Here is a 15232-nt window from a genome sequence, read left to right on the forward strand (position 1 = left end):
GCCAATAATTTTCAATTTCTTTTTAATTCTCTCTATATATAATTTTTCAATATATTCAACCTATATTAACTATTATATATATGCATACACATACTTTCTTTTTAAGACAGGGTCTTGCTATGCAGTCATGGTTGACTTCAAACCAAGACCTGTCTAAGCCTCCTAAGTGCTTGGATTCCAAGTGTGTCACCATATTCCAGCTTCCATTATGTCATATTTGTCCAAATTTTAATTTTCTATCAATTCTCAAAAAAATTAAGGTTCACAATGTAGAAAGGATTTACAATTGTTCAGTAGGTATCATTAATACGAATCATTGAGATAGTTAAAAAATTAAAATTCTCTAATAAAATGTGTTTTGAGAAGGCAGTCTTTTCCTCCTGTCCCTATATGCATTTGTTCCTGCTTCCAGAGGAGATCATTAGACTTACTTAAACTTCGGTATATGTAATACCTAGATCACCATGTTTTTTACTCCATCAATGGGACCATACTGTGTAACTTTGAGGTCACACTCCAGACCATCACAGACAGAGCACACTGCTCTCTGCACAGCTGCACAACAGCCTAGCATATACTTACTGAACCACTTTCCATCCATACACAAGGGGCTTGTCTCTAGCTGTGCTGTAATAAATACCTAAGGGAGAAACGTGCCAGGAATGGGGCTGCACGCCTCTGATCATCTCTGTGTTAGGAGGGTAAGGCAGGAATGTCTGTGAAGTTCGAATTAAAGAAACAGGGGATAGAACACAAAGCCTGGTTCAAGAATAACTACCCAAGTATCTAGAGACTAAGAGAAATTTAGTAGTTAATGCTATATTTTATATCATTAACATTTCAACATGTGCATACATAGGAAAACTAATTTTCTGTGTATGACTGCTATAAAAGACTTCAGAAGCACCTATTAATATCATCCTGAGAAGTATTTATTTGTGTCTATGTAAGAGGACGTGCAGGTACATGTCTATGAACATACTGGAGGCCAGAAGAGGGCACCAAATGTCTCCCTCCATCACTCCTTGTTATTCCTGTGAGGCAGAGTCACTCCCTGAGCCTGGGCTGGAAGACAGCATGCACCTATGATCATGTTCCTTCTGTTTCCATATCCCTCAGACTCTGGTGACAGGTTGCTCAGGTTGCCTGGTTTCGTTCATGGGTGCTAGGAACTGCACTTTGGTTCTCATGTTTGCACAATGACCGTTCTGAACTCTGTAGGCATTTCTAGCTCCCACTTTCCATTCTAAATTCCCTTCAGACAAAAAAAATTTAAATGAAGGAATATGATTGGTGGGCTGTTTTATTTTTATTGAAGATAGAGAAAGAGGATATTCCAAGTCAAATATAAAAGATGAGTTTATTTTGAATTACCAGACAATGGAAGCAAACATTATGTGATCTCTTTAACCAACAAAATTAAGAAACTGTCTCTCTAGTCTTGTGTCTAAAGTTCTCTGTACATTTTAGATGTTAATCTATGAACCAGGGCAAGGCATTGCAGAGCTTCTTCCATCTTGTATTCTTGTTGAGGCTGTTTCATGTTTAAAGAGAAATTTGACCTCCTTTATGGAGAATCCCAAGGAAAATCATCACCCAACTCTTTTCTAGAAACCCAAGGTTAAGATACGCCAACAAATTTATTGTGGTTTCTGTCAAACTTCCTGATGGTGCAAAACCTCCCACTGCAGCTTCCAAGAAGATAGCAGGATTTGATTTGATTTTGTCTTTAAAAGCCCCTTGTGCTAAATGCTTGGGGCTACACTTGGTTCCCAAATACCTGAGTATAATCCCAGCTGGTTGGAATAAAGACTTTCAGTAGGGAATAGACTGTGTCTAAGGGGTCGTCTCTGGTGGGCTCTCTGTAACAGAGCAAAGATTTTTCTCCTGCTGTGTAAGCTATTTCTTTTCTTTTTTATCATTTATTTTTAAATTTAAATTTAAATTAGAAACAAGGTTGCTTCACATGTCAATTCCAGGTCCCTCTAGTTTCCCTCCCCTCCTCCCATGCCCTCCCACCAGCCCCCCCCCAATATCCCCTCATTTCCCCAGGGAGGGTGAGGCCCTCCATGGGGAGTGTCCATAGTCTGTCATTTCATCCAGGGCAGGGCCTAGATCCTCCCCAGAAAGTTCAGGGTGAGAGTGCATCTCTCATTGTTGGATGGGAGTCCAAAGTCCATTTGTATACCCGGGATAAATACTGATCTACCACCCAAGGCTCAATATAGTACCTAGGCCTCCTCACTGACACCCACATTCAGGGGGGTCTTGATCAGTCCCATGCTGGATTCCCAGCTATTTCTTAATTCAATCAGTTATTTATTTTGTTTTAATTTCTTATCATCACATTTGTCGATTCTTGTCTTATTCCTTGAGCCACTTGAGTCTTTTGTTCAGAAAGTCCTTGCATAGGCCTGTCTTGAAATATATTCCTACCAACAGTCTCAAGAGTCTCTCATCATATATTAATATCTTTCATCATTTGACCTGATTTATGTAGGTGAGAGACTGTGATCTAGAGTCATTCTTCTACATCTGAATTCCAGCTTTTCCCACACCATTTGTTGAAAAGGTTGTCATTTCTCCACTGTATGTTTTTGATACCTTTCTAAAAAATCAGGTGACTGTAACTATGTGGCTTTTCTTTGGTCCTTCATTCTACTCTGTTGGTCCATATATCTACTTTTGTGCCAGTACCACACTGGTTTTGTTACTAATGCTCTATGGTCTAGCCTGAAATCAGGTATATTGATATCTCTACCACTGGTTTTTTGCTCAAGGCTGCTTTAGCTATCTGGGTTCTGTTGTGCTTTGATAATAAAATTTAGGATTCATTTTCTTTTTCTATCCATGTGAAGACTGTCACTGGACCTTTCATAGGGTTTGCATGGAATCTTCAGATTTGTTTTGGCAATATAGCCATTTTCACAATATTAATTCATGAATTACAGTTAAGTACCTTGGCTCTTATGACAGCATATACTAATTTATTTTCCTTTTAGGTTTTTGTGTTTCACAGTAGAATGTGATCTTTGGTTTGAATCTTGCTTTCACAATAAGGATTCTAAACAAAATATCTAATACAGATTTCACCAGTGCCAAAGACAGTTCACTGATTCATTCTCTTGCTTCCTTTCCTCTGTCCCACCTCCCTCTGTCCCTATTTCTATTCCTCCCTCCCTCTTTCTTTTGTCTTTTAGATGGATTAATTCACAAGTTTACAGTAGGATGTCAGTTTCCTCTGATTTAGAAAGAAAGTGAAAACCCAGGAAGATGGCTATTGTGAAAAGGTAGACAATAGGGAAACCACCTTCTAATTTGTAAGTAAATTACTACTTTTGATTTGTGTTCAGTGGGCCACTGTATTTTGTCATTAATGCTGAATGCTTCATTTCAACAGTCAGACCACATTCTCTGGTTCAATTAAACTGGGGTTCCATTAATGAAAGTAGATTATCAATTGCACAGTCCTAAAGTCATTAGCTAACGTGCACTGGGAGTTGACAAACACAATGGTGGTAATGTGGAGCTTTTTAGAAAGGCTGACTTCTTAGAAACAGTGATTTTATTAATTCCATTCAATACTCTTGACTAAGCTCTTTAGCATTCAATAAAATAGTCTAGAACAGTTAAAAACTCCAAGGTTTCTTTTTTGGTGGTATGAAATAGCTATTTCTCTTGAGGTCTCATTGGGATCTCTGACCATGTGCATTCATGATAAAATATCAAAATTTACATGAGCACTACACAGCCAATTATATGAGCACACAGTCATTTTCTCATGCAATTCAAATCTCATCGTGGGAGTTCACTCCCTAGAAAGAGACAAAAACAAGTAGTTCAAATAAAGACACATCTGCTGGCTATCCACATTTAAAAATCTGCCCTTGGGCATAATCCTCAGAAATATCATTCAAATCAAACACTTGAACAGAGAGCAAAAGTTATTAATATATTCAATTTTACTAAGTTTTAAAGTTAACATATATGAAAATTGGTTACTGAAATGTATTTGCAGAAAGAAACCACATAGTACCATGCATGTTCATGTCATCTTGTCTATCATGCATAAGCAATGAGACTGACCTAAGAGGCAGAATCATAATGGGTTACAATGGATATAATTGGAACGCACAAAGAAAAAGAAATATGCTTATGGATTTCATCAACTCACAATCTTTTGTATACATGATGCAAGTTGAATTGACTATTATTATGCATTAAAAGTCCATTTACACAATTTACAAAAGAAATATCAATATCCCCCTCTGTAATCTGGGCTTCAATATAGCCTATGGAAATGTTTCTGTTTAGTTATAACATTGATGTAATTAGTATTTACTAAATCTTATTCAGTATAAGCACCTCTGAGAGCTTTACATAAGATGACAATGATACTGTACATTAACTTGTATTTATTTTAAAGGCAGTTTATAAAACATTCAGCTAGAAGTACAGAGGGTAAAAAATCAGTTGTAATCATGTCATCATCATATGTGACATAGCTTAGTCATTCCTGTTATTGAAAATTATCATAGGTACAGATACAGTGTTTGTTATTGAAAATACTCTTCCTGCATTCTGCAGCAAATCTTAAGATTAAACTGTCACCTGAAAGACAGTGATCTTACTTTCATACTTTCATGTTTTCCCATGGCTCCTTCACAAACATGGCTTGCACAAAATCTTTCTATTTCTCTTTGAGTCTAGATATATAACCAATACACACATTTTCACTATTTGCCTCATTGCTAGCAGAAAGTCCTACTTAAAGAGCATAATCATGAAGCAGGTGAGGTTTGCATCATACCCTCTCTCTGCTTTTCTATGAGTTTGGGAGTGATGCAATCAAGGGTTTATAGCATAGCACCTACATATATATATATATGTATATGTACATATACATATATACTATTTTAGTACTGAAAAAAGGACAAAGGAGGCCCAGTTCTTTAGGGATATGTAACTTCTGGCATATTAAGATTGACAAAGAAAATACAGGTGATAAAGAGCTCATGCTTTCAACTTTCATCACAAATATCTACTTTTTTCCTCTTCCTATCTGACCTCCTTTTAAGCTCTGACCACTTTCTGGGTCATAAATGTTATCTGAGAAACCACAAATCTGCCACTTCCCCCCTCAGCTTCTCTCAGTGCCACGGCTTTTTTCTGGCCCAGGTCCTTCAGTCTCTTTAGTGAGGGACACGAAACATTCCCACAGTGTACCTCTAACACAACATTTCATCACTCAAGCCATTCCTTACAAAAATCATATGAATAATGGTCCAAGAGTTTGCTATCTCCTTACTTTTACTCAGTCTTCTGCTCTAACGTATTTCACAGATCTCTTACCAATTTCTTATAAGAACATATTATAAATATATAGATATGCATAGGACACTTCCAGGATCTACTTCTACAGATGATCTGTCACAATGACTATCCTTTAGCATCCTCTCTGTATTTGAGTGTTGTTTGAACCACATCCCTTCCCAGGCTGAGTGATACAGCTGCACATAACAACCAGAGGAGGTAAAAACAAAACAAAACAAAAAACCAAGCCAACAAAACAAATCAGGCCAGCCAAATTAACTAAGAGTCTCTATGGGGAGAGTCCAGACAGCAGGAAAAACATGTTTTGTACTGTTAAATGTTTAAACTTTAAAATGTTTCCGGGGTTCAAACATCTAGGGAGTTGAGCATATATTGGGTTTGATATTAAGGTATTTCATTTTCTTTGATTCGGTCAGCTGGTATGAGGTCTGTAGAGAGGTAGAATACTGGAAGCCTTAGAATATTTTCTTTAGTTCACAGGTTTCAAAGAAATCTTTCAAGACTGTTTAAAAATGAATGACACGTATTCAGGCAGGGCAACACTGTCCACTACTGAACCCAAGTTTCCTTTCTTAAACTGATAGTATAGTTCCAGTTGGCTGCAGTCCTGTCACTCCCTACAGATCCTTCACAGAGAACAGATTTACCTGTCTTTTATTGCTGTACTTGGATAATAAAGAATCATTTTCTGTAGAGGGGTAACTACCCTACAGAAAGGCATGGTTTCATGTCTCTCTCTTCCTCCTCCTTTCCCCCAGTAAATCATAGTGCTGGAGTGAAAAAGGTTCTTCATTTTAGTTGTCTGCCTGGGATGCCAGGGAACTGAGCTTGCAGGCCCTGGCCTTGTATGCTGGCAGTACTGTGGGAGAATGAGGCTTAGGGAGGTCTCTAGAGGAATACACCTTATAGGGGAAGGGTACACATATGCTTATAGGAACCTCAGTGCATACCTGATTCTGCTGATCGTATGCGATGACCTCCAAATTTTATTTCAGTTTGGCAGATTTTTGTCATGTTTAGTAGCTGTGTGATATGAGGAACATCAGTTGTAAGTTGACAGCTTCGTGGAATCATATCTGTGGGTTCATCTGTAGAAAAGGGGATACCATATCCAATATGAAATGAAGAACATCCATGCTCCAAATGTAAGCCATTTCTGATAACCAAATAAACTCTATAATAAAACCAAGTAGAGCAAAATCATCTTACAGTACAGCTTTGAACAACTTACTCAACTTTGGCCTTGATGCCTGTAAAAAAAAAAAGATCATGGAATTTCTAGTAAGAGGGAGACTAGAGATTGCCTCTTTTCCCCTGGTAGTAGGACCCAGGACCTGTCCCTGGAGCATCAGCTGGATTTCCAGAACCTATCCCTATGGTGGGATGCCTTACGCAGCCTTGATGTAGGGAAAAGGGAATTGGTCCTGCCTCAACTTGATGTGCTAGGCTTTCTTGACTCCCCATGGAAGCCTTATCCTTTCTGAGGAGTGGTTGGGGGCTGGGTAGAGGGGGGACAGCAGGAGAATGGGAAGGAAAATTTAAAAAAGAAGAAACTGCCTTTTTGTGACCTGTGGAGAAGAGTCCCCACTAGTCATGATACTTAGGAATGAAAGAGCTAAACAAACAAACAATAGTGGGAAAACAAAGACAGTTACTCAGAGAAAAAGGTAAGCCGAGGAGAGAGCTTCAAGATGCCCTGCATAGAAGTCATCAGGAGTAGTCATCAGCTTGTGCTGACTTAACATGGATGCCAGGAGAATGGTGATCAGGAGAGGATGAGTGATGTGGCAAGATCATGTGCTGAGGGCAGAGAGAAGTCCAGAGTGGTGCTGGCTGTGAAGACAGCCACACAAGCGTTGCATGGAAACATGAGCTGAGATTATCCACAAATTGAGCATGATAAGGTAGGTACCACCCCTGTCACTACCTAGGCAAGCAACATCATGAGAACCCAAAAAATGCACTGAACCTTATACAGTCTGGCCAGCAAATGCAAGCTTTCATATGCAAGAACCATGGGAGAGTGGTGAGAATCTGCTGGCAAAGTGAACACCCAGGAAGCATACGCTCAAAACTAAACATGAAGGAGAGAATTATCCAGACTACCTCACAGGTCAAGCCACAGAAAGACCCCGGGAAAGTTATAATCCCTAGCATAGCAGGACAGGAATGGAGCCAGCAGGCAGGGAATGCGTTCCAGACAGGGGTGATTTCTGCAGAGTCTTATACGGAAGATCTTCTGAGCAGGGAGGATGTATATGATTTAAGTCATTTGCCTTACTGAGACTAGTAGCCATTCCCTATTAACAGAGCTACTGGGTGAAATCACACGGTAAGAAACACTGAGTATGTTATAATGGGACAGGGCAAAGGTTCCTCATCTTGTCTTAACTGGAGGCATCTTTGATTTAGCCTGAAACTGACTCCCCTTCTACCACTTTTCTATCCCCACTGTGATACAAACACTGTTCTGGAATCTCAGAGTCAAATATCAGGATAAGTACATGTTTTTGGCTTCTGTTAAACTGCTTGCTTGCCCCATGCAACTGCCAACCAGGATGCAGTTTTTCTGTGTTCTTTGCCTTTAAAAGCTCCCTGTAAAATGTACTGGAGGCTGCTCTGTGAGAAGTGTTTTCAGGCAGGCTCAGGCCAGCTTATTACAGACTCTCACTCAATTTGGACTCTGGTTGTGCTGTACGGTCTTTGGGTCTCTACCCTAAAACAACAGTACCTTCTGATTTTATTTTTTTAATTTACACTTTTGGAAAGACTATTTTATGTGCATGGTTGTATTGGCTGCATGTATGACTGTGCACCACATGTATACAGTAGGTTGGATGCCCTGAACAGAATGCCTGTGAGCCACCAATGACCTTGGTGCTGGGCATTGAACTCTGTTCTGCTGTAAGAAGAGACAGTACTTATAACTGTTGGGTTTCAGCTCCTCTGACACCTTTCTGTACTTCAAATGTTTAGTTGTTTTGTTTTAGTTTGTATTTCACCCAAACAGGCTATCATGACTATCCTTACTTGTTCTAAAGTTAATCTGTAACATTTTCTTTACTGTTTCTTCTTATAGTTCCCATCCATACCTTCTCCCTCTTATTATTCTTCACTACCCTCACACTCTGGTTTTTTTTCAAGACACGGTTTCTCTGTATAGTCCTGGCTGTCCTGGACAGGCTGGCCTCGAACTCAGGGATGGGTTATGGAATATTATTATAAATGGGCTAAGATGTATTACATTTGTAATACATTTAACTGTGTAAAGGTGTATTATATTTATTGTGTGGCATTTGTCTAATGATGTAAGGATGTATGTTTCTTTATGTAAAGATGTGTTCCATTTGTTACATCCTGTCTGCCTAAGGCACCTATTTGGGCTAGTAAAGAGCTGAAGAGCCAATAACTAGGCAGGAGAAAGGATAGGTGGGGCTGGCAGACAGAATACATAGGAGAAGAAGGAATGAATGACAGAAGAGAGGAGAAAAGGAGGGAGATGCCCAGGCCAGAAGCCAGGAATTGCCAGCCAGTCAGACATGAGAAGCAGTGAAGGTAACATATACAGAAAGAAAATAAGAAGGTAAAAATCTTTGATGCAAAAGATATAGAGAAACGGGTTAATGTAACTTAAAAGAGCCAGAATGAGCCTAAGCTAGGCCAAGCATTTACAACTAAGGATAATTCTGCCTTGTCACGATTTGGGAGCTGGCTGGTAGCACAAAAGAAAAAGCCTGGAACAACCTGTCTTTGCCTCCCAAATGCTGGGATAAAAGGTGTGAGCCCACATACCTGGCTCCTTCCCCCTTTTAATTATTACTACCTTTAGTTCTAAAAATCTATAGAATACAAAACAAAATGAAACAAACAACTCTACCCAAGCCTATAATCTGTATTTCCTTACTATGAATCACTGTGCCTCTCTCTGAGCTATGTTGGGACACTAGTGTCTTCTACTATAAGTCAACCCCAGGGCTTTTGTCAAATCATTATCTATCCTTCTGCAGTGTTTCCCTTTCAAATGGTAATGAGGAACACAAACTCAAATCAAGACAACTCACTATAAAACTGACATAAAATTAAATGATGAAACAGAAAGGGTGAAAAAGGGACAAATTAAAACTGGAGGACCTATCTATGCCAACAGAAGTATAACACACACACATACACACACACACACACACACACACACACGCACACATGCCCAACAACAGATATAAGAAGGCAAGTCACTATGACACTTTTACAAATCCACAGCTCCCCAATACCAGAAACCCAAGATAGTTAGATATATGAAGTACCAGACAAAGAATTCAGAGTCCTAATTTTCAAAAGGATCAGTGACACATAGAGGATACTAAAGAGTGGATAAATGAAGAAAAGAAATTTAGGACCCAGAAAAGGAAGTCAGTAAGGGAGGTGAAACAGCCATTTGTGACAGAAATTTTTAAAAATGAGTAAAAGTTCAGCATTGAATTAAAAATTATTAAAAAACATCCAGTATAAATGATAAACATGAAAGGCCCAGTCAAACAAGCAAACAAAAAACCCAGTGAAATTTATCATGAACAAAAACTAGTAGAATACAGAATTTCAAAACAAGGCTGAGGCAGCAACATGTTCAAACATACATGAATTTCAAAAAAAAGAGCACTGAATAACCTTCTAAGAACTTTTGGGTATGCTCAAGACACCAAACCTAAGAATCCATGGGGAAGAGCTGCTCCAGCAGAACCAGGTAAAACAGGCCCTGTATCTGTGTCTGTGTTCCAGTGCCTGGGGATTGCCTGGGAACTGCACAGAGCTTCCAATCCACACAAGAGCCAAGAACTCCAGAATCCAGGTCTTCTCTCCCACCAACGCTACCAGGAAACCAGCAGATCCAGGGAGACTAGGGGATGGGCTGTTCTGGCAGGACCAGGTAAAACAGGTCCTGAATCCAGGCCTGCATTTCAGTGCCTGGGGATTGCCAGGGAATGGCACAGAGCTTCCAATCCCTGCGGGAGCCAAGCACCCCAGATTCCAGGTCTTCTCTTCCACCAATGAGACCAGGAAACCAGAAGATCCAGCAAAGGGACCAGGGGTCAAGGTGGGAAGCTAAGCACCCCAGATTCCTGGTCTTCTTCTCCACCCACGGGACCAGAACCAGGAGGAGGAATAGAAGGACATCCAGATTACTGGACTTGCTAGAACCCACCAAAAGGAAACTCTGGTCCCCTAACCAGTAAGGGGATCTTTCTACACCCACTAGGAGAAGATATGGGAAAGAGACAAAAACACACTCAGCAACAAAAAAACAAATATGACACCTCCAGATTCTAGAGACTCCACACCAGCAAGACTCCGACATTCCAATGCAAATGAAGCAGAAGAGAACGACCTTAAAACCACCTTCATGAAAATGATAGAGACCTGTAAAGAGAAGCTTTTTCCTTTGAGAGAAGCATTCCCGCCAGCCTGGTTCTAGAGCCGCATCAGTCCCAAATAAACACACAGGAGGCTATATTAATTATGAAGCTGTTGGCCTTGTTTGTTTCTTACTGGCTAGCTCTGACTTAAGTAATTACCCCATAATTGTTAATCTAAGTATGTCTCTTACCGGAGAAGTTTCAGGGCTTCCTACCCCATGGCGTCACATCTCGACTCTTGTTTTTCTCCTACCCAGAGTTCTTCTGGATTCCTAGTCCCTCCTATCTAGATTCCCTATTGGCCAGACAGTGCTTTATTGACAAATGTACAGGACTTCCCCAACAGAGACACTAAAAGAGAATATAGGAAAATACCTCAAAGAAATGGATGAAAAAACAAACCAACAAAATGCAAGAAATGGAAGAAAAAACAAATGAAAAAATACAAGAAATTGAAGAAAAAACAAACCAAAAAAGGAAAGAAATGGAAGAAAAAACAAAGCAAAAATGCAAGAAATGGAAGAAAAAACAGCAAAAAATGCAAGAAATGGAAGAAGAAACAAACCAAAAAAGGCAGGAAATGGAAGAAAAAACAAAGCAAAAAATACAAGAACTGGAAGAAAACGCAAACCAAAAAATGCAAGAACTGGAAGAAAAAGCAAACCAAAAATTGCAAGAAATGGAAGAAAAAGCAAACAAAAAATACAAGAAATGGAAGAAAGAACGAACCAAAACATTCATAAAATGCAAAAGAAGGATGAAAAGATAAACCAAAAACTGCAAGAAACAATGCAAACAGTGCAAGGGTTGAAAACGGAAATAGAGACAATAAAAAATAAAACACAATCTGAAGAAAGGCAGGAAATAGAAAAGCTGGGCAAACGGTCAGGTACTACCGATACAAGCATTACCAACAGAATACAAGACATGGAAGAGAGAATCTCAGGTTAAGATACACTAGGAGAAATGGATACATCAACCAAAGAAAATCTTAAGTCCAACAAATCCTTAACACAAAACATCCAGGAAATATGGGATACCATGAAAAGACGAAGGTGAAGAAAACCACCTCAAAGGGGCAGAAAACATATTCAACAAAATCATAGAAGAAAACTTTCCCAACCTTAAGAAAGACATGCCAATGAAGGTACAAGAAGCTTACAGAACACCAAATAGAGTGGATCACAAGAAAAGTCCCCTCGCCACATAATAATCAATACCCCAAATATACAGAATAAAGAAAGAATATTAAGAGGAGCTACGGAAAAAGGCCACATAACATATGAAGGCAAAACTATCAGAATTACACCTGACTTCTCCATGGAAACTCTGAAAGCCAGAAGGTCCTGGACAGATGTTCTGCCAACACTAAGAGACCATGGATGCCAGCCCAGACTACTATTCCCGGCAAAGCTCTCAATCACTATAGATGGAGAAAACAAGATACTCCATGACAAACCTAGATTCAAGCAATACGTATCCATTAACCCAGGCCTCCAGAAAGTTTGGAATGAAAACTCCACCCAAGGAAGTTAACTACAACCAGAAAAACATAGGCATTAGAGAATTCCTATCTACCAGCAGCCAAAAGAAAAAAGGGGTGAAATTCCACACATAATTCCCCCACCAACAACCATTCCAAATCAAAGAAGAATGAGCAATCAATGGTCATTAATATCCCTCAACATTAATGGCCTTAACTCACCCATAAAAAGACACAGGCTAGCAGAATGGATTCAAAGACAGAACCCATCCTTCTGCTGCATACAAGAAACGCACCTCACCCTCAAAGACAGACATTACCTGAGAGTTAAAGAAAAGATTTCCCAATCAAATGGACCCAAGAAACAAGAAGGGGTAGCATTCCTAATGTCTAACAAATTAGACTTTAAAATAAAATCAATCAAAAGAGATGAAGGAGGTCATTACATACTCATCACAGGCGAAATCCACCAAGATGAAGTGTCTATCCTGAACATCTATGCCCCACATACAAAGGCATCCACATTCGTAAAAGAAACATTACTAAAACTTAAATCACATATAAAGCCCCACACACTTACAGTGGGAGATTTCAACACACCACTCTCACCACTAGACAGGAATACCAGACGAAACTCAACAAAGAAGCAAACGGTCTAATAGAAGTAATGACCCAACTGGGAATTACAGACATCTATAGAACATTTCATCCACATAAAAAAGAATATACCTTCTTCTCACCACCACATAGAACCTTCTCAAAAATCGAACACATACTTGGCAACATATCTAACCTCAGAAGCTTCGAAAAAATTAGAATAACTCCATGCAACTTATCAGACCACCATAACTAAAAATTAGAATTCAAAAACAACACAAATTGCAGAAACCCTACAAACTCAAGGAAATTAAATAATGCACAATTGCACCATTCCTGGGTCAAAGAAGAAATAAAAAAAGAAATTAAAGACTTCCTCGAATTCAATGAGAATGGAGACACAACATACTTAAACCTATGGTACACTTTGAAAGCAGTGCTACAAGGAAAGTTCATAGCACTAAGTGCTCACATGAAGAAACTGGAGAATAGTAACATTAAAGAATTGACAGCACAGCTGAAAGCTCTAGAACACAAAGAAGCAAACTCACCCAGAAGAATTAGATGCCAGAAAATAGTGAAACTGATGGATGAAATCAATAAAGTGTTAACTAGGAAAACAATACAAAGAAACAATGCAATGAAGAGTTGGTTCCTTGAGAAAATCAACAACATAGACAAAGCTTTCTCCAAACTTACCAAATGGCACAGTGTGTGAACATACAAATTAACAAAATCAGAAATGAAAACGGGGACATGACAACGGATTCTGAGGAAATTCAGAGAATCATCAGGTCATACTTTGAAAACCTGTACTCTACAAAATTTGAAAATTTAAAGGCAATGGACAATTTCTGGATAGATATCACTTGCCAAAATTAAATCAAGAATAGATAAGCAATTTAAATAGACCTATAACACCTATGGAAATAGAAGCAGTCATCAAAAGTCTCCCAACCAAAAAAAAAAAAAAAAAAAAAGCCCAGGTCGAGATGGCCTCAGTGCAGAATTCTACCAGAAATTCAAAGAACAGCTTATACCAATTCTTCTCAAAGTATTCGATGCAATAGAAGCAGAAGGGTCTTTGCCAAACTCTTTCTATGAGGCTTCAATAACCTTGGTACCCAAGTCACAAAAAGACACAACTATGAAAGAGCACTTCAGACCAATATCCCTTATGAATATTGATGCAAAAATACTCAATAAAATACTGGCAAATCAGAACCAAGAACACATCAAAACAATCATTCACCACGATCAAGTAGGTTTCATCCCAGGGATGCAGGGATGGTTCAAAGTATGAACATCCATCAATATAATCCACCATATAAACAAGCTGAAAAACAAAAATCACATGATCATCTCACTAGATGCTGAAAAAGCCTTTGACAAAATCCAACACCCCTTCATGATAAAGGTCTTGGAGAAATTTGGGATTACAGGAACATACCTAAGCATAATAAAATCTATATACAGCAAACCAACAGCCAACATCAAACTAAATGGACAGAAATTCAACGCAATTCCTCTAAAATCAGGAACAAGACAAGGCTGTCCACTCTCTCCATACCTTTACAACATTGTATTGGAAGTTCTAGCCAGAGCCAAAGGACAACAAAAGGGAACAAAGGGGATACAAATTGGGAAGGAAGAGGTCAAACTTTCACTATTTGCAGATGATATGATAGTGTACAAAAATGACCCAAAGAACTATACCAGGGAACTCTTACAGCTGATTAACACCTTCAGCAAATTGGCAGGCTACAAGATCAACTCAAGAAAATCAGTAGCCCTACTATATACAGATTTAAGAAATCAGAGAAACATCACCCTTTACAATTGCCACAAACAACAGAAAATACCTTGGGGTAACGCTAACCAAACAAGTGAAAGACCTGTATTGCAAGAACTTTGAATCTTTAAAGAAAGAAATTAAAGAAACTCTCAGAAAATGGAAAGATCTCCCATGTTCTTGGATAGGTAGGATCAATGTAGCAAAAATGGCAATCCTGCCAAAAGCAATCTACAGATTCAATGCAATCCCCATTAAAATCCCAGCACAATTCTTCACAGACCTTGAAAGAACAATAATCAATTTTGTATGGAAAAACAAAAGACCCAGGATAGCCAAAACACCCTGTTCAACAAGGCAACGTCCGGAGGCATCACCATCCCTGACCTCAAGCTCTATTATAGAGCTATAGTCCTGAAAACAGCTAGGTATTGGCACAAAAATAGACAGGTAGACCAATGGAATCAAATTGAAAACTCTGATATTAACCCACACATGTATGAGCATCTGATCTTTGACAAAGAAGCTAAAAATATACAATGGAATAAAGAAAGCATCTTCAACAAATGGTGCTGGCATAATTGGAGGTTGGCATGTAGAATAATGCGGATCGATCCA

General features: G+C 38.9%; 1 protein-coding gene across 3 annotated transcripts in view; it reads right to left on the reverse strand.

The window, feature by feature from the left end:
* The window catches only part of Cfap20dc (CFAP20 domain containing), a 244874-nt gene that overhangs the window by 114647 nt on the left and 114995 nt on the right, over nt 1-15232 (reverse strand). The window contains exons 7-8 of one of the 3 annotated variants that reach the window (XM_040747561.1): nt 6285-6422; nt 3046-3815 (exon numbers count right to left, since the gene is read on the reverse strand). In XM_040747561.1, coding sequence (XP_040603495.1) covers nt 3796-3815; nt 6285-6422 — 158 coding nt within the window. In that variant the 3' untranslated portion in view covers nt 3046-3795. Of the gene's footprint in view, nt 1-3045; nt 3816-3944; nt 5837-6284; nt 6423-15232 lie in introns of those variants that run through there. The other 2 variants (XM_021230835.2, XM_040747560.1) reach the window with 2 other exon arrangements.

Source organism: Mesocricetus auratus, unplaced genomic scaffold, assembly GCF_017639785.1.
Source record: "Mesocricetus auratus isolate SY011 unplaced genomic scaffold, BCM_Maur_2.0 Super-Scaffold_100006, whole genome shotgun sequence".
NCBI classification, from domain to species: Eukaryota; Metazoa; Chordata; class Mammalia; order Rodentia; family Cricetidae; genus Mesocricetus; species Mesocricetus auratus.